At 44.2% G+C, this 26,188-nt stretch overlaps 1 protein-coding gene and 1 long non-coding RNA gene across 2 annotated transcripts in view; one reads left to right on the top strand and one right to left on the bottom strand.

The window, feature by feature from the left end:
- The first annotated feature begins 2,966 nt into the window (after positions 1-2,966).
- LOC131279666 (uncharacterized) overlaps positions 2,967-26,188 on the top strand; it is a 51,375-nt gene continuing 28,153 nt past the window's right edge. Inside the window, exon 1 of the long non-coding RNA XR_009187055.1 lies at positions 2,967-3,416. This is a non-coding gene — a long non-coding RNA (uncharacterized lncRNA). The remainder of the gene's footprint in view (positions 3,417-26,188) is intronic.
- The window catches only part of ENPP6 (ectonucleotide pyrophosphatase/phosphodiesterase 6), a 127,088-nt gene continuing 116,300 nt past the window's right edge, over positions 15,401-26,188 (bottom strand). Inside the window, exons 7-8 of the mRNA XM_004481745.3 lie at positions 24,599-24,722; positions 15,401-19,350 (exon numbers count right to left, since the gene is read on the bottom strand). Of these exons, the coding sequence (XP_004481802.2) occupies positions 19,151-19,350; positions 24,599-24,722 (324 nt within the window). The 3' untranslated portion in view covers positions 15,401-19,150. The remainder of the gene's footprint in view (positions 19,351-24,598; positions 24,723-26,188) is intronic.

Here is a 26,188-nt window from a genome sequence, read left to right as displayed (position 1 = left end):
AAATAGTATGGTTTAGGGACCAAAAAAATAATAGGGTGGTTTTGGGGGGAAATACAGCAAATGTAAGATATGGACTATAGCTAATGGTAATACTTTGATAATACTCTGCCATAATTTGTTACAAATATTTCAAAACAATGCATAGTATTAGTGGTGGGATGCGGTGTGGGCACCCTGTATGATGTTATGCATGTCCATTTTGTAAGTTCACAACTTTTACTGTACACTTATTGTTTATGTATGTTCATGTATGAATGATATACTTTGATAAATTTTTCAAATGAAAAAAAAGAATTTTATATCTGAGAAAACTGTTCTTCTGAAATGAGGGCAAAATTAAAGTATTCCCAAGTAAACAAAAGCTGATGGAGTTGACCATCACTAGACCTGCCTGATAAGAAGTACTGAAGGGAGTTTCTCAGAATGAAAGGAAAGGACACTACAGAGTAGCTGAAAACCATATGCCTCCTAAAAAAAAAAACACATCTCAGGGGAGCCCCTGTGGCTCAGTGGTTGAGCACCAGCCTCCCACTTACAAGGTCCTGGGTTCAATCTCCAGGACCTCAAAAAAAGAAAAAACTGTTGTGTTTCTATACACCAGCAAAAGACAATCTGAAAGGAAATCAGGAAAACAATTCCATTTATAATAGTTTCTAAAATAATAAAATATCTAGGAATAACTAAGGATGTAAAAGACTTGTACATTGAAAACTATAAAAATGTAGCTGAAAGAAATTAAGAAGACCTAAGTTAATATAGAGACATCCCATGTCATGGATCGGAAGTCCTAATATTCTTAAGATATCAATACTATTCAAAGCAATTTACAGATTTGTTGCAGCCCTGATCAAAATTTCAGAAGCCTTTTTGTAGAAATGGAAATCATTTTCATATGGAATGGCAGGGGGTCCTGGTTAGCCAAAACCCTCTTGAAAAATAAATATAAAGCTGGAAGATCAATCCTCCTGATTTCAAAACTTAACTTCAAAGCTACAATAATCGAAGCAGTGTGGTATTTTCATAAGGACAGAAAACTGGACAATTAGAAAAGAAATAAGGGTTCAGAAATAAATCCTCATTCTTATGGCCAATTGATATTTTACCATATTGCCAAATAAATCCTCACATTTAGGGCCAACTCATTTTTGACAAGGCTGCCATATCCAGTCAAAAGGAAAGAATACTTTTCAACAAATTGTGCTAGGAAAACTGGATATCCACGTGTAAAATAATGAAATTGGACCCCTACTTCACACCATGTGAAAAGATTAATTCAAAATGGCTCAACCACCTACATGTAAGAGATAAAACTATAAAAATCTTGGAAGAAAACATTGGGAGACATCTTTAGGACCTTGTGTTAGGCAATGGATTCTTAGGCTTTGTACAGATAGCATGAGCAACAACAGAAAAATTAGCTAAATTGGACTTTATCCATACTAAGAAGTTTTGTGCATTAAAGGACATTATCAAGCAAGTGCAAAGGCAACCAACAGAATGGGAAGCAAGTATTTGGAAGACACATAACTGATAAAGGTTTAATATCTAGAATATATAAAGAACTCCTATAACTCAAGAACAAAAAGACACACAGCCCAATTTAAAAATAGGCAAAGGACTTGAATAGACATTTCTCCAAAGAAGATACACAGATGGGCAATGAGCACATGAAAAAATGCCCAACATCATTTGCCAGGAGGGAAATGGAAATCAAAACATCTTGAGATACCAGTTCATACCCACTGGGATGTCTATTATTTTAAAAATGGAAAATAAGTGCCAGTGATGAGGTGGAGAACTAGGAACCCTCACATGGTGTTTGATCCTATTGCCTGTAATTCTTTTCAGTAGTTGTATTGCCGTTTGGAAATCAATTTAATCTTGCTAAGTTTTTGACAGACGGAAGTTTTAGTTTTTCATGTTTCCCTTTATGCTGCTCCCATTGCTCTGAAGCTTTAAGGGTTCATCTTCTCCCTCCCACCACCCGCGCCAGACTGAGGATTTGATGAACAACCTTTCATCGCCACACTTGCTTTGAGCAGTAGCTTTTTGCTGAGCTGAGGAAATCCCAGATTTATAGAAGCTTACATCCCACCACGGGGGCACACGGGACATGGGAGTGACCTCTGAAGCCCTCCAGAAGGAATCGGAGGAGTGTCTCCTGAACCCGAGGCACTGCCTCCGTGGCCCCCGGCCCTCCCTTGCCTCTGGAGAGCCCCAGCCGGGCGGCCGCGGGCACGCCTTGTCGGTGCTGCGCCACCAGCGCGGGAGCCGCCGGCAGGGAGCCCTGCTCTAGCAAGTAGTGGGTCTGACCTTTCGAGATAGAAAAGGCCTTCACTGAGTATTTGCTCAGTGAACTTTGACTCTGAACAGCCCTCCAAGCCTAACCATTTGGTCCCTGCAGGATTTACCATAGTTGGTGTGAATTCAGTTGCTGGATTTGGTGTTCTTAGTTTAAACTGACAAGTAAACTAGGGGAGGCAACATTTCCAAAGACAAGTTAAATTTCATCCCCCACAAAAATTCATTTCTTGCGAGGCACGACAAGGTCTGCTCCCTGCCTAGCTATGCTCTCCCAAATATTTTGTTCTGGCAGTGCCCTGGAGCTGTTTCCCATTTGGCCGCTAGATATTCCTGACAGGACTGAGCCGGGACCCATCTGCTGGAGGGCTCTGATTTGTGATCCGCTGGAGTCAGGGCTCAGCTGAAGTATGGGCTCTTTCAAAACAGAAGCTGTTTTCTAGCTCAGTTTTGTTACTTTGGTGTCCTAAAGAACTAAGGAACATCTGTACACTGAGGCAGATGAACTTTTGCAGCATGACGGAAGACAGTGAGTTTCCTAATCTGCACGGTTTCTAACTATAAAAACCGCATAAACCGTAAATACTCTCTCAGAATTCTTCAGAATGCCTAATTTCTTCTGAGATTCCTTTTCTTTATTACTTTCTGTCTTCCTCTAACTCTATTGTTTATCCTGTTTGAACATTAGAATCACCTGGGGCACCATTTTTTTTAATTTGGTTTGGGTTTTTTTAAATTTTTTTAAGATTTATTATTTATTTATTTATTTCCCCTTCCCCCCATTACCTACTCTCTGTGTCCATTTGCTGTGCGTTCTTCTGTGTCTGCTTGGATTCTGGTCAGCGGCACGGGAATCTGTGTCTCTTTTTTTCCTTGCGTCATCTTGCTGTGTCAGCTCTCCGTGTGGGCGGCGCCATTCCTGGGCAGGCTGCACTTTCTTTCGCGCTGGGCGGCTCTCCTTACGGGGCGCACTCCTTGCGCGTGGGGCTCCCCTACGCGGGGGACACCCCTGCGTGGCAGGGCACTCCTTGCGCGCATCAGCGCTGCGCATGGCCAGCTCCACACGGGTCAGGGAGGCCCTGGACCTTCCACGGGGCAGGCGGACGCTCTATCAGGTGAGCCAAATCCGCTTCCCCTGTTTTGCTTTTTTAAACTACCATAGTCTGGGTCTCTCTTTCTGAGCTGTGTGACCCAGCAAGTCGCTTAATACCTGCACCCCCCGGTGGTTTGTGATTAACGAGATCCCTGTGTGTAAAGCGCCCTTGAGAATGCTAAGCGTGTGGCTTGAGGAGTTTCCAGTACAGAGAGGAGCCTGGGCGCTGGAACGCTCCAGGTCTCCCCAGGCTGCCCACCACTTCACGCAGGAGCCCGGAGATCTTCCAGAGAAATCCTGTTCATTGCCAGTGAGGGCTTTGGCCCCAAATCTCTAGAACTTTGTTGAAGTGGCCTGGACTGGCACGGTGTCCAGAACTCCGTTTGCCGCCGCGGTTTCAGGGCAGGCAGAGTGGCTTCCCTGCGTCCCGTCCTCTGCCCCCCATCTCCCTGTCCTGGCTGCGCCCCTCTGCCCCTCGTCCCTGGCACAGCGGTGGAGGGCGCGCTCCTGGGCAGGGCTCAAGCCCAGACAGTCCCCGCTGGCTTGGCTCTGAGGAGGCTTTCCTTCCCAGCGGGAGGACGGGTGAGAGCAGAGAGGTGGAAAGGAGGAAGGCGATTTTTTTCACCCTCCGTGCTTCCCTCTAAAAGTTCTTCCCACTTCCCTCTGCCACCCATTCTCTTTTCCCTCACCCCTACCTTTCAGTATGAAAGGCGAAATCAGACCCTGAAGGCTCGAGGAGGAGGGCGATGGTGACGGAGTAGGGAAAATGATGGTCCACGCCTGCATCAGAGTCTCGCTGAAGCGTCAGATTAAGCCGGCGGAGCTCATTGTCTCTTTCCCCCTTCCTCCCCTCTGCTACACCTCCTTCTGTGCATTGTTAAGTGGGGACCTGCTGAAATGCCGAAGAAACGCTTGCCCCCTGGGTTCTGTGTCACATGGCCAGACATTCGTCGAATCTTAACTCCTTCCTATAAAACATTCCCTGCATCTGTCTTTTCCAATCCATCACTACCGTGCACACAAACTCGGGGCATCTTCAGGCTAGGATGTCCTGACCTTTCACATCGTTCGCTTGCTCAGTCACGTGCTCATTTTTGTAGTGGGCACTTACCGACTGCGCTGTGGTGCGCTGGGGAAGACGCACAAAACGAAAACACCAGCCAGCCTTCTGTTTGGCTGACAGCTGAGCTGGAGACAACTTGAAAACCAATTACTACGATATAATGTGGCATGTTTTGTAATGAAAGAAAACAAACCATAGGAAAGCACGAAGGTGTCGTAGAGAATTTAGGGTAAGAAGGCTAAACATCTGTGAGATGAGAGCGGGTTGGGGCATCCCAGCTGGAGGGCCAAGGCCGGGGGCCTGAGAACGGCACAATCCAGGGGCTCAGCTGAGGAGTTCCATATGGAGCCTCCAAAGGTGCAGGGCGAAATCCAACTGTCGAGGTGGGGTGGAGGCAGCACGTGGAATTAATTCTGCAGGGTGAGGGAGTCAAAGGTGGCTCTAAGCAGGCGAGCGAGTTGGTCGTCTTTGCTTTTGCTGAGAGAGAGTTATACAGGGGATGCAAGGAGCAGAGTTATACAGGGGATGCAAGGAGCAGACTGGAGTGGGTGGGTGTTGGATGCCAAAGAGCAAGGTCCCAAAGGAGCCGTAGGGAGGACGCCATCCGGAGCACCAACTGTCAGGCTCTCTGCACGAGCACGCACACCTTCTTTCATTATGTTACTCCCGTTTCCTCTGAAATTCTCTCCATCCATTGTCTGTAGCAACCAGAACATTTTGTCCTGCAGAAATTCAGCTCTGCTCAAGAATGGAAGCAATGAAATAACTATGTTGTAAGTCCTGTCCTGAGAACAGTAACTGGATTTTAAAAATTCTCTGTATCTCTAACGCGTAGCACGGTGCCTGGTGTGAAGGAACAACTCGAGGAATCTTTGATGAGCTGGACTAAATCCAGAAGCAAGTGGAAGGGTGCTTTGTATGCTATTCTTCGTCTTTCTGAGTTTTCTCAGGAGGGGCTCATTTGGCATTGGGCAGGTTATCCAAGAGGTGGGTCTAGAAGTTCTGGTAATTATATTACATAGCATGTTGTTTTTGACGTTTGGGTCCCCTTGCCCTTCAGGTATTTGAGGACCTACTATGTACCCTATACTGTTTCAGGATCTGGATATACAGAGGTCAGTAACTTCAACCAGCACACTGCTCTAATAAAAAAAAATGGGTTGACGATGTTTTAAACCGGCTGAGAGTGGAGTGAACTTGAAACTAAAAATTACATTAGTCATCTTTCTCTAAGAGTAAAACTAAGACACATGGTTTGGAAAATGTACTTTTACAGAATCATATCTTGTCAGGGTGTCTAGTAAAAATGTGAAACCCGGTTTGGAGAGCCCTAACCCTGCACACAGAGGGCAAGGGCAGCCCTTAGGGGTGGGGGTTGAAGAACGGGCAAAGGGAGGGGACCCACAAGAACCTTTTCCAAGGACCTGGTTAGAGGTGGTTCTGATGGCCTCCCAGTGGATCGGGCTCTCCTGAGCCACTCAGAAGCACCCAGTGACAAGCTGATCCACTGCAGTGATGCTTCTTAAGAGGTTTCCCTGGCCCAACAAGATACTGGGTGGTAAGAAAAGGAACGGCCCAGCAGATACTCAGCAATCAGGGAATCAGCCCCAGAACTCCATCTGTCAGTCCTTGCGGCTTCCTCTGTTTCTTGGACTTAGTAGTATGGGCTCTTGCTGACCACATGCCTCTCTCTCCTGCTTAACACACCATCTGGCTCCTTTTCTGCCCCTGACTTTGATTTCAATCCTTGGATCCTGAACACCTTCTCTCCCTTTTGGCCATACGGACAATGAGTGACTGAATGACCTCTATTTGGCAGAGGCCCAGGAAAGGGGCTTGGGGCAGCTCATCCCAGCCTGGACAAGTCCACAGAGTCTCAGATGCTGACAGCAAGCAAGGAAGCTGCACCCTGGCCCAAGAACCTCAGTGTATTCTCCAATGATGAAAGACAAAGGTTAAGAGGCAAAATCAGATATATGGACATACAAATGTGACTGCCTGGAACAGCCCCAAGACGACTGGAAGCAACGCAACATCCCTCTCTCGCCTTTTGCTTGACGGCGCACGATGTATATTTGAGAACTAAGGGAGGATTGTTAAAGATCAGGTTTCCTGCACAAGAATTCCAAGCACTGACACTAGTGTTATGGTGACAATGAAAACTCATATCCAGTTTCTCAACTGTCACACCCTCCCTCACACACTCATAGGTCTTAGAATACTGAGTCACCTTAACCAGTAGGTAAAGTTTAGCATGTAATAAAATGAGAAACTACTATCTCTGGCTCTAGCCAATGTCTTGTAGGCTGGTGTTTCCTACTCGTGCTAGGAGCAGACTTCCCCTTTTGGGATTCCTGCACTGGGTTTCAAGACATCAGGCATCTATGAAAGAATGGCTATATTTTTTCCCCCAGCAATCAAATGACATGCGATCATGTATAATTTTGTGGTGATTTGGATGATACTTACATTCATTTGTATGCCATTTTTAAAATCCTTAATTCTAAAATTTAAAAATGAATCAATTTAAGAAATCCATGGCCAGTGCAATTAAGTCCAAGATTCAAGGCAAAGTTTTATAAAGTAGCCGATATAAACTTTTTCCCAAAGGCTACAGAAGAAATCAAAATGTGTGTGAAGTGTCTGAAGTCCTCTAGAAGATGTTCTCATCTACTTACCTTGAATTACGTTGTTATGAGAATCAGAGAAGCACAGTGGACGCATACATAAAACACTGAATATTTTTAAAAATCAAATGCCAACCCCTGGCTATCTAACTGAAAGCCTTGCTTTTGTAAAGCCGATGATGGTACAGCATGCTGAGTATTATGACTGTCTTGCTCTTTTCCCGAGCAAGCCAGCGACTCACCCATAGACTGGGAGCATTTTCCACACCCGTCAGCTTTCCACTGCCCTTAACCTAGACGAGGCAGTGCCTTTGCTAATCTTTTAACAGCGTGCCACACACTGACAAAAGCTTCTTCTGATTCTTACACTTGGTAGCTCTTTCAGTCAAGGATATTTGTTGAGATCCGAGTCCTGGTGCTAAGATATGCTCCATGTGGTGGGGGATATTGGCTCCCATTCTTGGTGTTTGCTTGCATTTGGAGGGACATTTGCTACACTGCCAGTGCAGGCGGTTCCCTGCACCCCACACCCATTTCTCCCCAAGGGAGGAGACCTGCTTTCCCTGATTGGTAAGTTTGGCAAAAGAGACGGGACGGAGCCTGGGTGGTTGAGCTCCTTCCTGTCCCCTTCTCCCTGACTTGCCGTCTCACCTGGCACAGAAAGCTCATGGTCCTCTCTGAGTTTTACAGGTGCAGGGCCATGGGGGCAAGTCTGTGTGATATGGAGGTGCACATTATGAGCCACATTTTCTGACATCTATCAGCTTTATCAAGAAGGGTGATGCTTCACTCGTCACCTGCCAAACTCTATGTCTTCCTCAGTTAGTGCTAGAATTGATGAGAGAGCAGAGATGTCAGTTATAAGGACCCGCTCAAAAACTTTGGTGTTAAAAACAAAAGGAGAGAGAATTCCTTGCTTCCAAGGAAACTGTCATCTAATGAAACAGAAGAAAAATGTCATCGACTGCCTATTTAACATGTGAAACAAACTCATGCAAAATAGAAAAGGTATCAGTTCAAGGTCCGAGGTACAATATTTCTCCGTGCTACAGGGAAAGCAAAGTGAAGTAATGAATACGAAAAAACGGGGTTCGACAGGAAGGTCAGAGGAGAGACTGAAGCAGTGAAGCAGCAACTTCAAATTGGAGGTGTGGGTATGGGTGGAGGAATGGGAGAATAGAATGAGGTAGAACGCAGAAGCTGATGGGGTCAGCTGCGCGTGGATTTGGAGGCTGGGACGGGTTTGGGAGGCTCGGAAGGTAGAACGGCAGGGCGGGAAGAACCTTGACTACGCGCCTCTTGTCCTGACGTTGCGACTAGCGACATCTGTGTCTCCAAGTCAGCCACGTAACTTTTTCAGTCTCAGTTTCTTGTATGTAAAATGAGGGAGTTTTCCAAAGTCCATTCTAGAACTACTAGAACTAACTGTCATTCTATCACTCAACAAATATTCATTCAATATCTACTATGCACTTTAGTTAGGTGAATAAGAGAGACATTTCTATTATCTTTCTTTATGGAACTTCATTGAGGAACTACATTGTATTAAACAATAACCTAGACTATTAGAAGATTACCATTTTAATCAGTGTTATGAAGGAGAACCATCAGGGGTGATCTTTTCTGTATCTGGTGTAAATAGTGTGTCACGTGTCTATAGGCAGGGGAACCCACGCTGTCAAGGGCTGTGTGTAAGGAAATGACATTTAAATTGAACTCTAACGGAGGTGGAGATGAGGAGATAATCAGGAAGGAGGAAAGGGTGTGATGAAATGCCCTGTGGGCAGGAAGAGCTTCAAGTGTGAACGGGAGAGTGACACGAGATCACACTGAAAGATCGCAGAAGCAGGCTTTGCCAGGCCTGGTAAACCATGTTACAGTTATTAAACTAAGGCAATGGAGTGTTACTAAAGAGTTTAGAGCAGGGGAGAGACCTGATCTGGTTTGCATTTCAGAAAGTCCCTCAAGGTGGAAGAGAAGAGAGCCGAGCTGGAGCCAGCCTTAGGAGTCTCAAGGGACGGGGAAGGGAAGCCATTGTAATAACGTCAGGGTAAAGCTGCTGCTGAGAAAGCGCGGTTTCCAGAGGGAGGCGACAGGGCGCTCTGGGAGGCACTGAGTAAACCTGAGGGGGAAAGGTGAGTTGATAGACACTGGGCTCAGGCTGTCACAGGGATTGTGGTTGAAAGGGGGTTTTGACACAGAGCACAACGAGAAGGTGGCACAGGCCGCTGGTAGGGTACTCTGGTAGGTGCTGTCAGTGGACGTGAGCTGTTTTCACGGACATTTGTGTTCATCTTACATAGAGGCTATTTCTCCTTGAATTTCTTGGGACACGTTTTTAAGCATTGCATGCCCATTTTTGTGTTAATGAGAAGTACAAAAATACAAAGTTCTGGAGTAGTCAGTACCTTTTAACAAGATAGCTGTTTCCCTATAGACCTTGAATATTATAAACAACTCTATGCTCACAAATCTGATGACTCAGATGAAATGGACAAATTCCTTGAAACACATAATCTACCAAAATTCACACAAGGAGTAATTGATAATCTGAACAGGCCTACATTTGTTAAAGAAATTAAATCAACAATTAGTAATTTCCAAAATAGGAAGCACCAGACCTGAATAGTTTCATTTATGAATTCTACCAAACATTTAAAGAGGAAATGATACCAATTCTTTACAATTTCTTCCAGAAAGTATATGCGAAAGGAACACTCCTTAACTCATTTTAAAAGGTTAGTATTACGCTAATAACTAAACCAAAGACATTACAAGAAAGGGAAACTACAGACATGGTCTTTCATGTTCATGGATGTAAAAATCTCCAGCAAAATAGTAGCAAATCAAACCCAGTAAGGCTCCGTGACCACATGAGATTCATTCCTGTTGCACAAGGCTGATGCAATATTTGAAAATTAATGTAATCTATCATATCAATAGACTAAAGAAGAAAAATCTTATGATCAAATCAATATATACAGAGAAATGAGTGAAGCCATTCATGATAAAAACTCCCAGCAAACCAGGAATACAGGGGCACCTCCTCAACTTGATAAAGAACACCTACAGGGAAGTGGACTTGGCCCAGTGGTTAGGGCGTCCACCTACCACATGGGAGGTCCGCGGTTCAAACCCCGGGTCCTCCTTGACCCGTGTGCAGCTGGCCCATGCGCAGTGCTGATGCGCGCAAGGAGTGCTGTGTCACGCAGGGGTGTCCCCCGCATAGGGGAGCCCCACTCAAGGAGTGCACCCCGTAAGGAGAGCCGCCCAGCGTGAAAGAAAGTGCAGCCTGCCCAGGAATGGCGCTGCACACACGGAGAGCTGACACAACAAGATGATGCAACAAAAAAGAGAGACAGATTCCTGTGCTGCTGACAACAATAGAAGCAGACAAAAGCAGAACATGCAGCAAAATGGACACAGAGAGCAGACAACAGGGTTGGGGGGGTGAAAGGGGAGAGAAATAAATAAAATAAATCTTTAAAAAAAAAGAACATCTACAGAAACCTATAACCAACATCACACTTAGTGGTGAGAAAATAGATGCTTTACCCCTATGTTTGGAAACAAGATGAGGATGTCTTCTCTCACCACTCCTATTCAACATTGTACAGTATGTCTTATCTAATGCAATAGGAAAAAGAAAAGGAAATAAAAGATGTCAGTTTGGGAAGGGATAAATAAAACCGTTTCTGCTCACAGATAATATGGTTGTCTGTATAGAAAATCCTAAAGAATCAATAAAAAAATCTCCTGGAACTAAGAAGCGAATATAGAAAGGGTGCAGGATATAAAGTTAATACATAAAAGTAGCTTTTCTTTACACCAGCAATGAACAACTGGGATTTGAAATTAAAAGTATAACACCATTTGCATTAGCACCAAAAATGAAATATTTAAGTATAAATCTAACAAAATATGTACAATACTTATATAAGGAAAACTGTACTAGTCAGCCAAAGAAGTGCTGGTGCAAAATACCAGAAATTGGTTGGTTTTTATAAAGGGTATTTATTGGTTGGTTTTTATAAAGGGTATTTATTTGGGGTAGGAGCTTACAGATACCAGGCCATAAGCATAAGTTACTTCCCTGACCAAAGTCTATTTCCACATGTTAGAGGAGGATGGATGCCGATATCTGCAAGGGTTCAGGCTTCCTGGATTCCTCCCCTCCTCAGGCTTTTTCTTGGGCTCAGGATCTCTCTCTTCCTGGGGCATGCTTCTCTTTCCTCTGTGAGCTTACTTCCCGGGGCTCCAGCTTAAGGCTTCAGCATCAAACTCCAACATCAAAAATCCTCAGCTCTGTTCTTTGCCATGCCTTGTATCTGTGAGTCCCCACCCACCAAGCAGTGGGGATTCAACACCCTAATCATTACTCAATCATGCCCAAGTACAGATCTGATTACAAACATAATGCAATATCTATTTTTGGAATTCATAACCATATCAAACCACTACAAAAGCTATAAGACTCTGATGAAAAAAATCAAAGATAATCTAAATAAATGGAAAAATATTCCATGCTCATGGATAGGAAGACTCAATATTATTAAGATAAGTTTTTCAAACATGATCTACAGATAAATTCAACTCAATTCCAATCAAAATTCCAGCAAGTTATCTTGTGGATATTGACAAACTGATTCTAAAGTTTATATGGAAAGGCAAAAGATTCGAAATAGCCAACACAATACTGAAGAAGAACAAAGTTGGGGGACTGACACTACCCAAAGTCAAGACTAATTGTAAAGTTATAGTGATCAAGACTGTGTAGTATTGGTGAAAGAATAGACAAATAGATCAATAGAACAAAACAAAGAGCATGGAAATAGACCCACACAAATATAGTCAAGTGATCTTTGACAAGGGAGCAAAGGCAATTTGGTAGAGAAAGGACTGTCCCATCAACAAGTGGTTCTAGAACAACTGGACATCCACACGCAAAAAAATGACTCTCGGGAAACGGATTTGGCTCAATGGATAGAGCATCTACCTACCACATGGGAGGTCCAGGGTTCAAACCCAGGGCTTCCTGACCCATGTGATGAGCTAGCCCATGTGCAGTGGTGATGTGCGCAAGGAGTGCCGTGCCACGCAAGGGTGTCCCCGCGTAGGGGACCCCATGCATAAGGAGTGCGCCCTGTAAGGAGAGCCGCCCAGTGTGAAAAAAATGCAGCCTGCCCAGGAGTCGTGCCGCACACATGGAGAGCTGACGCAGCAAGATGACACAATAAAAAGACACAGATTCCCAGTGCCGCTGACAAGAATACAAGCGGACACAGAAGAACACACAGGGAATGGACACAGAGAGCAGACAATGGGGGGGGCGGAGGGGAGAGAAAAAATAAATCTAAAAAAATAAATCTAAAAAAAAAAATGACTCTTTACACAGACTTTGCACCTCTCAGAAAAATTACTCAAAATCAATCATAGACCTAAGTGTAAAATGCAAAACTACAACATCTAGAAGATAACAAAGGAGAACATCTATGTGGTCTTCAGTTTGGCAATGATTTTTTAGATACAACACCAAAAGCACATTCTGTGAAATAAAAAATTGTAAGTTGGACTTCAGTAAAATTAAAAACTTCTTCTCTGCAAAAGACACTGTTAAGAGAATGAAAAGCCACAGACTGTTGGAAAATATTTGCAAAACACATAGCTGATAAAGGACGTATACTCCAAACGCACAAAGAAGACCTAAAACTCAACAATAAGAAAACAAGCAACCCAATTGTAAAGTGGGGAAAAGATCTGGATAGAAACTTCACCAAAGAAGACATGCAGATAGAAAATGACCTATGAGGAGACGCCCACCATCATGTGTAATTAGGGAACTGTAAATTAAAAGAACAGTGAGGTACCACTACCTACCAATTAGAAGGGCTAAAACCAAAACACTGACAACATCAAATGCTGACAAGGACGTGCAGCAACAGGACTACTCATCATTATCTGTGGAATGCAGAATGGTCCAGCCACTTTGGAAGACAGTTTAGCAGTTTCTTACAAACCTAAACATAGTCTCACCATGCAATTCAACAGTTGCACTCCTAAGTATTTGCCCAAATGAGTTGAAAACTGATGACCACACAAAAACTTTCACATGCATGTTTATAGCAGCTTTATTCAGAATTGCCCAAAATGGGAAGCAACCAAGATCCCCTTCAATAGATGAATGGATAAACAAACAGTAGAATAATGAAATACTATTCAGCAATAAAAAGTGAGTTATTAAGTCATGAAAAGACATGGAGGACCTTTAAATAGATGGTGCTAAGTGAAATAAGCCAGTCTTGGAAGGCTATATACTGTATGATTTCAACTACATGAAATCTTGGAAAAGGCAAAAACTACAAAGACAGTAAAAAGACCAGGGTTGTCGGGGGCTGGAGGGCAGGGTGGGTGGCCAGGGGGATCGCAGTGCATTTTTAGTGCAGAGAAGCCTACTGTATGAGACTGTAATGGTGGTCCATGGCACAGCGCTCTTGTCAACGCCCATTGAACTGTACAGCACAAAGAACAAACCCTGGTGTAAACTGTGGGCTTTCGTGAATAATAATTCATCAGTATTGGCTCGTCAGTTGTAACAAATGTATCCCACTAATGCAAGACATGAATAATAGGGCAAACCATGTTCCAGGGGGAAGGGAGAAGGGTTATATGGGAACTCTCTATACTTTCTGTACAATTTTTCTGTAAATCTAAAACTGCGTTTAAAAAGAATGTCTACTAAAAAACTATTTCTTAGGAAATGGATGTGGCTCAGTGGTTGAGTGCCTATTTCCCATGTATGAGGTCCTGGGTTCAATCTCCAGTATATCCTAAAAAAAAAACTATTTCTTTTAAACAATTATTTTAATAGTTCTAAATTATTAAACTAAGAAGTAAATATTCTTTTCAATAATTGGTGCTGGGGTAACTACAAAAGAATTAAGTTGAACCCCTTCCTCACACCACATGCAAAAATGAGCTCAAAATGGGTTCTAGAGCTAAATGTAAGAGTTAAAACCATAAAAAGTCTTAGGGAAAAAGAGAAAATCTTCATGATCTTGGGTTAGGCAATGTCCTCTTAGATATGACGCTAAAATCATAAGAAAAATAAAAAATAAATAAATTGGACTTCATCAAATTAAAAACTTATGTGCTTCGAAGGATATCACCAATAAAGGAAAAAGACAGCCCACAAAATGGGAGAAAATATTTTCAAGTCATGTAAGTGATAATGGACTTGTATCCAAAATATACAAAGAACTCTTACAACTCAATATTAAAAAGACAAATATCCCAATTTAAAAATGGGCAAAGGATTTGAATAGGTATTTCTTCAAAGAAGATATGCAAATAGCAATAAACACATGAAAGATGCTTAACAGTATTGGCTAACTGAAAGATTTAAATCAAAGTGAGACGTTACTTCACCATGCGCAAGGATGGCTGTAATAAAAAGACAGCCATAATAGGTGTTAGCAAGGATTTGGAGAAATTGGAACACTCATACATTGCTGGTGGGAACGGGGCAGCCATTTTGGAAGAGTTTGGAAGTTCCTCAAAAGTTTAAACATAGAGTTACCATATGACCCATCTCATTCATTTATTCAGTTCTAGTTATATAGTCCAGAGAAATAAAAACATATGTCCGCAAAAGCTTGTATACAATATTCATGGCAGCATTATTAATAACACAAAAGTAGAAAAACCCAAATGCCCATCAACTGATGAATAGATAAATAAAATGATGTATTGTATATCCACACAATGGATTATTATTTAGGAATAAAAAGGAACGAAATACTGATTCATTCCACAACATAGACGAACCTTGAAAACATTATGCAAAGTGAAAGAAACCAGTCACAAAAGACAACATATTCTAAGATTCCATTTATATGAAATGCCCACATTAGGCAAATCTATAAAGACAGAAAGTAAACTAGTTGTCGCCTAGAGCTGCAGGAGTGGGAGGGGCAGGAGAAGGGTGGAGGTTGGGAGGAAACTGGTGAGGAGTTTCTTTTCGCAGTGATGAAAGTGCTCTAAAGTTGTTTGCGGAGATAGTTGCCCAACTCTCTGAATGTACTAAAAGCCATTGGATAGTACACTTTAAAGGAATGAATAGTTTGGTATGTGAATTATGTCAATACAATAGCACTGGGGAAAAAAGTAAATATGCTTATTATATTTAAAATCTAATCTCCTTCCTCCTCTTTTCCTTTCCTAAGGTTCAATTTATAAGGGTACAGAATATGTTTACTCCATGAAATGAGGTTGTGTTAGTCAGTGGAAGGAGTGCTGATGCAAAATACCAGAAATTGGTTGGTTTTCATAAAGGGTATTTATTTGGGGTAGGAGCTTAAAGATACCAGGCCATAAAGAAGAAGTTACTCCCCTCACCAGAGTCTATTTTCACATGTTGGAGCAAGATGGCTGCCGATGGCTGCGAGGGTTCAGGCTTCCTGGGCTCCTCCCTTCCAGGGCCTTGCTTCTCTCTGGGCTCAGGGTTCCTCTCTTCCTGAGGTTTGCTTCTCTTTCCTCTGTGAGCTGACTTCCCAGGGCTCCAGCTTAAGGCTTCAGCATCAAACTCCAACATCAAAACTCCAACATCGAAAACCCTCCAACTCTGTCCTTTGCCATGCCTTTTACCTGTGAGTCCCTGCCCACCAAGGGGTGGGGACTCAATGCCCTACTGGCACAAGAGTAAGCCTCTGAATCCAATATAATCTATAATGCCCAGAGGAAAAGACCAGTTTACAAACATAATCCACTATTTCTTTGTGGAATTCACCAATAATATCAAGTCGCTACTGAGGTATAACTATATTGTCAGTGGGGTGATAAGAAAAGGTAGCAAGCCCAAAGTGGAAATTTCATTTAATGTGAGGAACTACAAAGAGAATGTCGGAGGATCAAGCATGTCTTCTTGATGACATTTATTCTTTTCTTTCATTCAACATAGGTTTATGGAAAATGAATTAAACATATGAGGCACTGTACTAGGTGCTATTTTACGATTTCAAAGTAACATGTAAGTATATTTCCCATAGCACATACCTGAGACCAGTTTTCACATGTTTTTTTAAATCATTCTGCCAAGACTACCACCTCTTTTCTTTCTAGCAAATAGTTTACAGTAGCTGCCATTAGTCTACCACAGATTAAAAAGACTCAACACACACTCACATTTGGAGTTTCTTGATATTTACAGAAATGCAAAAACGCTTTTGTAGAAAATTCGTAAAATAGCTGTGTCTCTTTAGTAATGTCTGAGTTTGTCCGGTAGCACCACTGGGCATCTTAGACCCAAAAGGAGTGGGGTGTGGAGAAGTCAACTCTGGCTTTTTGGTACCTTACCCCATCTCTGGGGCTTGCAGATCTAGTCTGGTTTAAGGAGTACTGGAAGCTTGATCCAGCTGGGGTCAGGGACCCAGATCAGCCTGATGGCCCCTGGACAAACCGGCTGATTATGGAATTCCACTCAGCAGACTCAAATCTGCCAGAACCAATGTAAAAACAAAATGCCAAGTCAGAACCCACCTCTCCTTAGAAGAAACCCAAAGCTTGGATCAGCGTGTCTTAGAAGTGCTGTCTAAGACCCCACCCCAGATGCTTTGAACCCGCATCTCTAGAGGCAGGGCCAGCTGATTCTTAAATCTCCAGAAGTTTCCTAACAGTTGTCTGTCTGGTCTCAGATCTGATGTGGGTTTCAAGGTCCCTTTAAATGTAAAAGGAGCTGGACTTCATCGTTTAGGACTCTTCTAGGCTAGGAAGAATTCCTTGGGCTTGTTCTAGTTCATGCTTAGGTCTTCAGAATTTAATTGAATTGGATTCTGGAGATTAGGCCTATGGGCAGGAAACGTAGCCATTCATTTCCTCTCTAATTTAAGAATAACTCTTTTCATTTAGCCCTGGTTGTTTGCAGGTCAACCCAATTATCTTCTTCCTGGAAGTAGCCATAAAGTAGTAAAAGAATGCAAAAGAAAAGGTGCCCATTCATATTTTTGGCAGATTTTATTCCTATGGAACAAACACATTTAGAGAAAGTGGAATTTTCCCAGGGAAAATAATGTAACCTTAAATAAATAGAGAGAAAATGTTTAGCCAAAAAATTTAGCCACTAAAATGTATGCGTTATTCTAGGCAAATTTTTTCTTTCTATTCAATAGTGCCTGAATTTTATTATTTACCAAAATTTACGATTCTTTTTGTATCTCATTCTCATTCATTTATTTGACAAATATTTACTGAGCAATTACATTTTGTCAGACAGATATCTGAAATTTTATTATGTAACTTCAAGATTTTTCAGGGTGATTGAGGGAGAAACATGGTAGAACAAATGAAAGCTGGTGCATGTTTAGGCCCCTCTGGATTTTGATGATCCACTTTTAATTTACTCCTTTGGATGTCTTTGTAAGAATCCTTCTTTATGTAGGGGGGAAATGGGCTACACTGAATTCATCGTCCTTTGAAGTGAAAGAAAACTTGGAACAATAGATGCCTGTTTCAACAACCACTGCCAATGTTCTGAAAGCACTAATTTGCTTTCAGCCAGAAAACAAAAGCTGATTTGCTTCCTTCCAATTGATTCGATGGTTTGCTGGAGCTTTAAAAACACATTACGGAAATGCTTAGTACTGTTACAGAAATCTTTTGTGGAGATAAATTGAATTTTTAAAAAATCGGCGAACCTCTGCTCTCATGACTCATAGCACTAAGACAGCGCCTGGTACTCCTGAATCATGGTAAGTGCTGATATTCATTCTTCAAGGTAAACAGCGTATAAAAGATTCATATAAAAGAGACCTGGTGTGTTGAATTTTCCAGATAAAAATAACCTCCATTTGCAGGTGAACCTCACTTAGTGGAAACTCAATTTTAATGCAATGAGAGGGAAATATGGAATAGTCCACATATACACGACTCCAATCATTTAAAACGCAGTTATTCCTTGTTTTAAGTCTCCTACAGTCAACTTCGATGACTAAACTCAAAACATTTCAATTCAGGCTCAGCGGCTCTGCTCGCAGGTTTGTAAATGTCGCAGGTCTCCGAGGAGGCGCCTTGACCACACTGTCGAGGTGCCTGGCTGGTCCACGGCGAGGACTTGGCTCCAGCACTCTCTCTCTCTGCCCCCACTTTCTCTGGGACTCCGGGCCACTCTGGGACTCGCTCTGTTGCTGCTGCTGTTTAGAAAGCATTGCTTCAGGACTCCGGGGGCATGCATCATTTTCTTAACATGCCATCACCAGCGGTGGGAGATTTCTGACCGCGTGCTCCCACGCTCCCTCTCCAGCCTGCAGAGCTAAGGCCCGCGCTCAGGGCTGCGTGCGGGAGCCTTCACCCTGCAGGTGGGCGGACAGTCCACCCGCCCGTCAGCCAGCGACAGCGAGGCCGGCTGCGTGCCAGGCTGCCACGCGCCGGGGACCAGCGTGATTCCCACCGGAGCCGCCGCCGCGTCTCTGCTGCTCAAGGCAAGGGAGAGGCTCCTGCCCGCTCAGACTCTGGAGAAGCGCGTGTCTTTTCCCCCGTATTTGAGGTCTCGAGTCCTTACTGACGTTGGTTAATGAGGAATGCTAGCTGAGATCTGACCTGGGTGGAGACTTTGTACACAGTTGTTTTAAAACTCCAGGAGCCGGGTCAGACCCAGCCACAGCTCCTGCCTTGATGTGGACCCCTCTTTTCTGATGGAAAGAGCACTCCAGGATCGTGGTCAGAGACTCCGAGGATGGCTCCCGGGTGCGGACAGCCCGGCCAAGGGTCTCTCCTGAAGCGCAGCTTCGTGCAGGGCGGAAAGGGCCCTGGACTGTCAGCAGTCCCCGCTCCAGGCCACGGTGGGAGAAAAATCCAGTCGACCAAATGAGGAAATGCTGGGACTTTCCTTACCTTCTGGAAAAACACAGTTGGAGTCTTTTTGAGAAGGAGGGACTTTGATGTATAGAAACACCTAGGGAAATATGTATCTGCAATCTTTATGGCCTTGATTGTGTTAATGAAGCTATTATTCAGGTAGAAGAATTTTTTAAATTCCACTTTGGAGGCACGTCTGCTGACAAGCAGTGAGGCGGGTTACGCCAACAGCGCGAGGAGAAGGCAGGCCAGCGCCCAGCTGCCCGGCGCCGCGGCCCGCGCCCCACCCGCCTTCAGCATGCACAGCACCCTGGACCACGACCCGTTGTTGGGCAGCGGGGCGATGCCCGCCGCGTGGCACATGACGTTGTAGACGTCCACGGAGCGGATCGGCGCGGCTCTGAAGTTGGATTTGAAATCTGCAAGGGAAAGGCAAGCAGGCGGTCACGGCTGGGACACAGAGGGGCTGAACCGCGGAGGGGAGGAAGGCGCTCAGGCTCCAGGATCCCTGGGACTGGAGGGTCAGCTCCGTGAGTGGCATGTGGCCAAGTGATGGTGAAGGGGAAGGTAGATGCTCTGAAAGGAAATGGCTTTCTAGGGATGGTGGAGGGAAGCCCTTTAAAAGGAAAGCCCACAGATTCTATTTGTGCATGAGATGGAACTTTCATGGAAGGGCTGAAGGACCACCGAGGTGCTGAGAGCAGGACAGCAGGAGTGGTCACAGAAGATGGACTGTCTTGCTGGGCTCTCCATAACCTGAACAAATGGGATGCTTGTGTTCCAGAACATGTAGCTAGCAGGGACAGGCTAGGCTGGGCACCTGCCATTTCTACTGTAGAGGCCCCAGAGCAGCTCAAGAATGTTTCTCACTTTTCTTGACACTTGGAGGTCACAGGGCTTGATGGAATGTGAAACAATGGCAGTGGTTTCCTCAGGAAGTTTGGAGGATTGAATATTCCTGGGGAAACTTTCACTAGAGATAAAATAACCCAGCTATGTGAAAAATAAGACAACTGGTATCACAGTTAGGGACCCACATGAAGGAAGGCTCTGAGAGATCAAACGGCAAAGAATATTGTTCTCCCACCCAGGGACCCAAACCAAACTTGACGTGAAGGTAAGAACTCCTGTTAGGGGTTGACTCATGTCCCCACAAAAGTCATGTTTAGGGCCACCCCTGATCCTGTGGTAAGAGCCCTCTTGTGCATAGGCCCTTGGGAGACTTTATCAGGTAAGTGTGCCCAGACCGAATGAGGGCGGGCCTTAATCCCACATGGCAGAAGTCTTGATGAGCAACCGAAATCGGACATAGAAGGAGAGAAGCCACAGGGGGCAGAAGCAACTTGGAAGTCAAGGCAACCCTGAAGAGAAAGGAAAAGATGCCACCATGTGCACTGCCATGTGACAGAAAAGCCAAGGAACCCCAAGATGGCTGGTCAGCCAGAAGATACCAACGCTGGGAGAAAGCAAGCCGCCTATCCCCTGAAAATAAGAGCCAAGAAATTCCTGTTTTTAAGTCAACCCATTGTGTGGTATTTGTGCTAACAGCCAAGAAGCTAAAACAGAGTTTAATGAGTAATGACACTGAAGTCGGCTCTGCAGGCCATTAGAGGGACTTGAGTCACAGACATCACCTTCTCCTTCTCCACAGGGAACATTTACGATCCTAAATGCAAAACACTTGTCTTTTGAAAGAGAGAACGTAAGAGTTCAGTATCATATAGAGGAAGCTTCACTTTTAGGTCCCAACAAAATACCCAAAGCAACATTAAGGCTAACTCAGGAGGAAGACTTTATCAATTAGTAAAGAAGGTCTGTGCCATGTACTTATAGTTCATCTAAAAATTTAAATGAAATGGATAGTTTTGCGACTGTGAATCCAAGTTTTTCTATCCTAGAATATAATCTCTATCACTGCTGTGATAAAATAATCACATATACTTTATTTTAAAAAGCAAACAAAAACAGCAACATATTCCAGAAGGACCAACATAAAATACTGTTCTTGTACTATTTCTAGAATTATAAATATGGAATAAAGTTATATACAGAGAACTCTACCAGAGAGCAGGGTAAATCCAGGTTGGAGAGTCAAAATTGTAAAGAGGCTGTAGAGTGCTCGGTGAAAAAAAAAAGCAAAAAACAAAACAAAACACATGGAACTCTGCAACCAGCCTGCAGCTACTTACTAGCTGGGTAAATTCAGCAAAGCTATTTGACTTCTCTGGCCTCCGTTTCTGCAAATGGGGATGGAAATGGTACCTAACTCATAGTTGCAGACACACATTATATGCTCAATAAATGGTGGCTAATAGTATTAATAAACATGCATAATAAATGCTGAACAAGGGAAAACTATGGATTGAAAATATTCACCTTATAAATTAATTTGGGTAGTTCATTTTCCTTTGGGGAAAGGGAAGATCTGAGGCAGCATTGTCTCAGAGTAAAAAACAAGTGAGAAAAATTAGAAACATCTCAGAACCTTCCTGAAAAGGACAGTGTAGGAGTTGCTCCTGTGTCCTAGGCTCTTTTAATATCAAGGCAAATTTTAGAATTACGTAAGGATGGGGTTTGCGTTTCCCCAACAGAAGAACCAGCTGCAGCATGGGAAATGCACGGAAAGTTGTCCCGGGGGTACTGGAAGCAGCACCTTTCGACGTGCCATGGGTGTTGGAAGGGACTGTCAAACTCTCCCTAACATGTGGTGCCCATGTCCTTTTGTGTGTGTGGGAGGGAGGGTGGCGATGGCAGACCCAGGCTGTCCCTTCTTCAGTCTTTCAAATGCCCATTCTTTAAATACTTAGCAGGAAAAACTGAGATCAAATTCTGACAACAGTATTAGAGAAGATTGTTGTCTCACATTGAAAGTATAAAATCAAATCCTGTGCATATAAGTAGGAAGGAAAATTGTGTTTGCTTCCCCATCTCACCTACTTCATAGCTTCCTCTTCTACAGTGCTGGAACTTTGGGTCTTGTGTTGAGATGATCCAGGCTGAAAACTAAGCTTCTAGAATATCCCTGTATGCAAAAACGATACCTGGTCCAATTTGGGAGGATCCAGCCAAGGTCTGCTAGTTCAAGACGGTGTATGAGTCAGAATTGGGAATCCAAGTTATTACCATGAGTCCTGGATATTAAAAATATTTCTCCTAAGCATAGACGATTCTGTAGGTTCACGCTGCATCTGGCCACCTAGGGCTGCTTTCTGAGTGAAGCTTGTTAGCTTGTAGGCAGCTCCCTGAATTACACTCCCACTGTCTCATCTTGAAGGTGAAGTTCTCCAGGGCAAGACTAGACAGCTCAAATTAGAAGCTGGGGTTAGCCAGAGGGAGGCTATCTTCCAGAATTATTTCCGTTGCTCTTGGCTGGGCCAGACTCCCTGACTTCTAAGGCTGTGTCTGGGCAGCTGTAATGATGTCCCGTTTCTTTCCTAAACAAGAAGCACCTCCCGTTAATCGGGAGGATGGACCTTTATCTCAAAGCGCAGTTAGATAGCTACTGAAGGACTTGCTCTTAAACTTCCTTCAGCGTAAACAGCGTGTAAATCTGTTGGATCTTTCTTGAGAATTGGAGTCAGAAATGTGGTTGTTTGCTGGAGGCCTCTCAGGGATGTATCTGCCTGGAAATATCTTTGCAATTAGCCCTGTCCGTTTTCATCAGGGGTCGTCTTTCTGTCTGTGAAAAATGGAGGGCTTTTAGTTTTAAAGGACCATGTGATAGAGGCCTTTGTTAATAGACAGGATGTCCTCACTGGATTTAATTTTAAGCTAACACAGCTTCGGATAGTTTGCCTTAAAATATTTGGCTTGGGGCTAGATTTGGTTCTGCTTTAAAATATGCCCGAGACTCTTGCTTGTGTTCACTCCTCCACAGACAACTGTTTTGCATTCATGATCTTGTTTCTCTTTGGGAGAAGGAGGAGGCAACGTGTTTGAATGAAAGCCCTGCTGGGTAATGCTGTCCCACAGAAAGGCTCCAACGTCATCTAAGGTAGACCTCAACAGGGGCCTCAAGGCTCCATTCCCAAGCCACTTAACTTTTGAGCTCTGCGTGTCTGAGTTCGGCTTGACTGACAAGAAAGCACCTGATAACTATTACTGGTAAATGGCAGCGTGCTCCAATATCCTCTGCACTCTCTCTCTAAGGCCAAGGCCATGCACCCAGCTAGTGATCTGTCAATGAGGGCTGCCACTGATTCCGATGCTCCCTTCAGGACATGGGAACTCAGGAACTACGTTGGAAAAGTCTCAAGTGTTCCCTAAGCTCAGGCTCCCAGAGGCTGCAGTAACTGGCGCCTCAACATTCTTGACGGCTGCAAGGAGAGTGAACCAAGGCTGACCAGCCGTGGAATGAGGTGAGTTGATATAGATCAATAGTCTTGCTACATGGAGCACACAAATGCTAAGTGAGGTCGCTAAACCTATAATTTTTATGGTAAATATGGTAAAAGACATGTTCAAGTCCTCAATCCCGGTTATTTGGGTATCAACTCATTTCAAAGATCCTATTAAGATGAGGCCAGTATGAATGGGAACTTTATAAGCAGAGGAAATTCACACAGTTGATAGAAGCCGGAGGAGGAGAGAGAAGACAGATGGCCAGTGGCTGAGCCGTGGACTGCTGGCAAGCCACCATCAAAATGCTACAGACGTCAGAGAAAGAAGAGCCTGCCAGCACCTCGGTTTTGGACTGACAGCCTCCAAAACTGTGAGCCCATAAATTCCTGTTGTTTAGGCCAGCCAGTCGGCGGTACTTGCTGTAGCAGCCCTGGCAAACTAAGACAATTTGGATGAAAAGTGCAGACTTGTATGGGCTGAAACATTTTGCTCGACATCTGAAAAAAGGGATTTGTAATTTGAATTTCAGAGTAATATTTCAGATTTAATAAGGAAGGTGGACAATAGGAAGAAAAAAGAGTAGTTCATGAACCAGACAACCAATTGTTGATGGCAGTCAAATGCCCCCCTCTCTTTTTTTAAGGAAGAGAGTGGGTGTTCAGTATGGTCTTCGGAGTGTTCGGTAAAATTTTCTAAAATGTGAATTTCTATGATGTATCGGTTAAAACAAAGGCCTAAATACCATCTAGGCCTAGGAATTAAGATGATCGAGGAAGGCACAGCAACATGGCCTTCATCCACACCGTTCCGGCTCATTCTCAAGGTCATTTCTGAGGCTGCCTCAAGCACACCCAGCCTCTGGTTGGGCCCTGCACTGGCTGACCCTCGTGGTGATGAGAGCTCTAAAGAGGGAGAGCCTCTGGAGGAGCCAGACCCCTGGAAGCGCACACACCAACTCCAAGACTCCCAGCTGTCAGGCGCCTGGCATCTGATAAGCCTTCCTGGACATCAGATAGCTGTAAAACAACATCGTGATGAATTAGGTAGAAAATGAATCACTAACATGTGGAACACATTTTCTTCGCTGCACTCAGGATTTAAGATTTACAAGGAAAAGTATTTGGCCCCATTTGCCAAACCCAAGAAGCATTTGAAAAGAAGCCAACAAAAGAGGTTTCATGGAGACCGGCTGGGTTTGCTCAGCTTTGCTCATAAAGAGGATCCATAAAGAAATCACCCCAGCCTTTCCCAGCTCCGTCAGCCCTGGCCGAGTGACACTGCTGTGAGCATGGCCCACTCAGGGTCTTCAGTCGTCCCCCTGCCTACCAGGTCCAAACGCCAGGAAAATGCCCCTCATGTCCATGAGCTCGTTGTCATATCCGTGCCACCCGCGCTGCCAGCCTTCCCTCTTGCCGGTGCTGTTCATCCAAAACGGAAGCATCGCTCGAGTCTGAAAGCAAGAGGGCAATTCCGTTACACTGCGGCCTGAGCGATGGCAGTTCGCAGGCAGCTGATAGAAACGCCACCCGGCGTGGGGATCTCCTGCTGCGTGTGCCTGGCCCAGGCATCCACCCTTGGCTGGATCGCTGCCTCCTCCAGGGACTCAGACCTCTGAAGGCAGCCCATCAAGTTGCTGAGGAACCCTGGTTCAAAAGGTATTTTCTTATACGGAACTGGACTATACCTCTTACGTTTTATTTTATTATTTTAAATGGAAAACAAAATTTAAAAATTTATTTGGAAGGGTTAGTGGCCCCAAATAGCCAGAAATACCTTAAAAAGGGCAAGTACAGCTGGAGGACTCTCAGTTCTGGACTTTAAATCATATTACCTAGCTGCAGTGGTAAAAATAGCATGGCACTGCCTTTGAAATAGACACATAGACCAATGCAATAGAATTAATGGTTCAGAAACAGACCCTCACATCTATGGTCAAGTGGTTTTTAAAATATATTTTTTATTTCATTTTTAAAAAAAAGATAGTTAGATTACATAAATGTTACATAAAAATATAGGGGATTTCCATATGACCACTCCCCACAGTTCTCACACTTTCTGCATTAACGACACCCTTCGTTAGTGTGGTGCACTCATCACTCTTGATGAACACATTTTGGAGCAGGGCCACTGAGCACGGGTTCTAGTTTACACCGTAGTTCACACTCTGTCCCGCACAGTGTTGTAGGTTGTGGCAAGAGCTGTAATGGCCTGTATCTGTTGTTGTGATGTCATTCAGCACCGCTCCCACGTTATTACATTTTAGAATCACTAAATATAGCATGGCAGAGACAGAAAAAATATTCAGGTGTACCTATTCCAACTGCCTTCTTTACTAATAAAGGAGCTGAGCCCGAGGCCCGTGGACCTGCCTGCCCATCAGCCTTCACGCAGGGCCAGCTCGGGCTTTCCCACCGCACACGCCTGGCTCCGTCTAGCCCCGCCCGCAGGAGCTCCTCGGAGGAAGCCCTTCCGCCAGCCCTTCCAGCACCTGAAGACGGGACGCACACTGCCCCTAAGCCAGGCCTTGATACTTCATATCCTTCTCCACTAGGGATGGATTCCAGTGTCCTTCCCTGCCATCCTTTCCTTCAGAACCAGATTTTCTTAGACCACAAGTACTTAGCTTACTTGTGAACCACAGGGCCTCAAGAAGGTTTCGTGATTCCTAAGGAGGCTGTAGACAGTCGAACACCGCCCTAGCCATTCCTTCCAAACTAACCGTCCGTTCAGATATTCCCGCTGTCTCCTTGCTAAGCAGGGGCTACTATTACGCATCTTCCAAATGCAGATGGCGGAATTGGCTGGCCCTGGTGAATGAGTGGAATAAAAACAGTCAAAACACCAGCGATTTGCAGCTTGGCTCAGAAGCCTTGCGATAGTCCTGTGCATGTAGTGTGTTGTCTGGTTCACCAAAAG

Source organism: Dasypus novemcinctus, chromosome 1 (genome assembly GCF_030445035.2).
Source record: "Dasypus novemcinctus isolate mDasNov1 chromosome 1, mDasNov1.1.hap2, whole genome shotgun sequence".
Lineage (NCBI taxonomy): Eukaryota > Metazoa > Chordata > Mammalia > Cingulata > Dasypodidae > Dasypus > Dasypus novemcinctus.
This window is presented reverse-complemented; position numbering and strand designations above follow the sequence as displayed.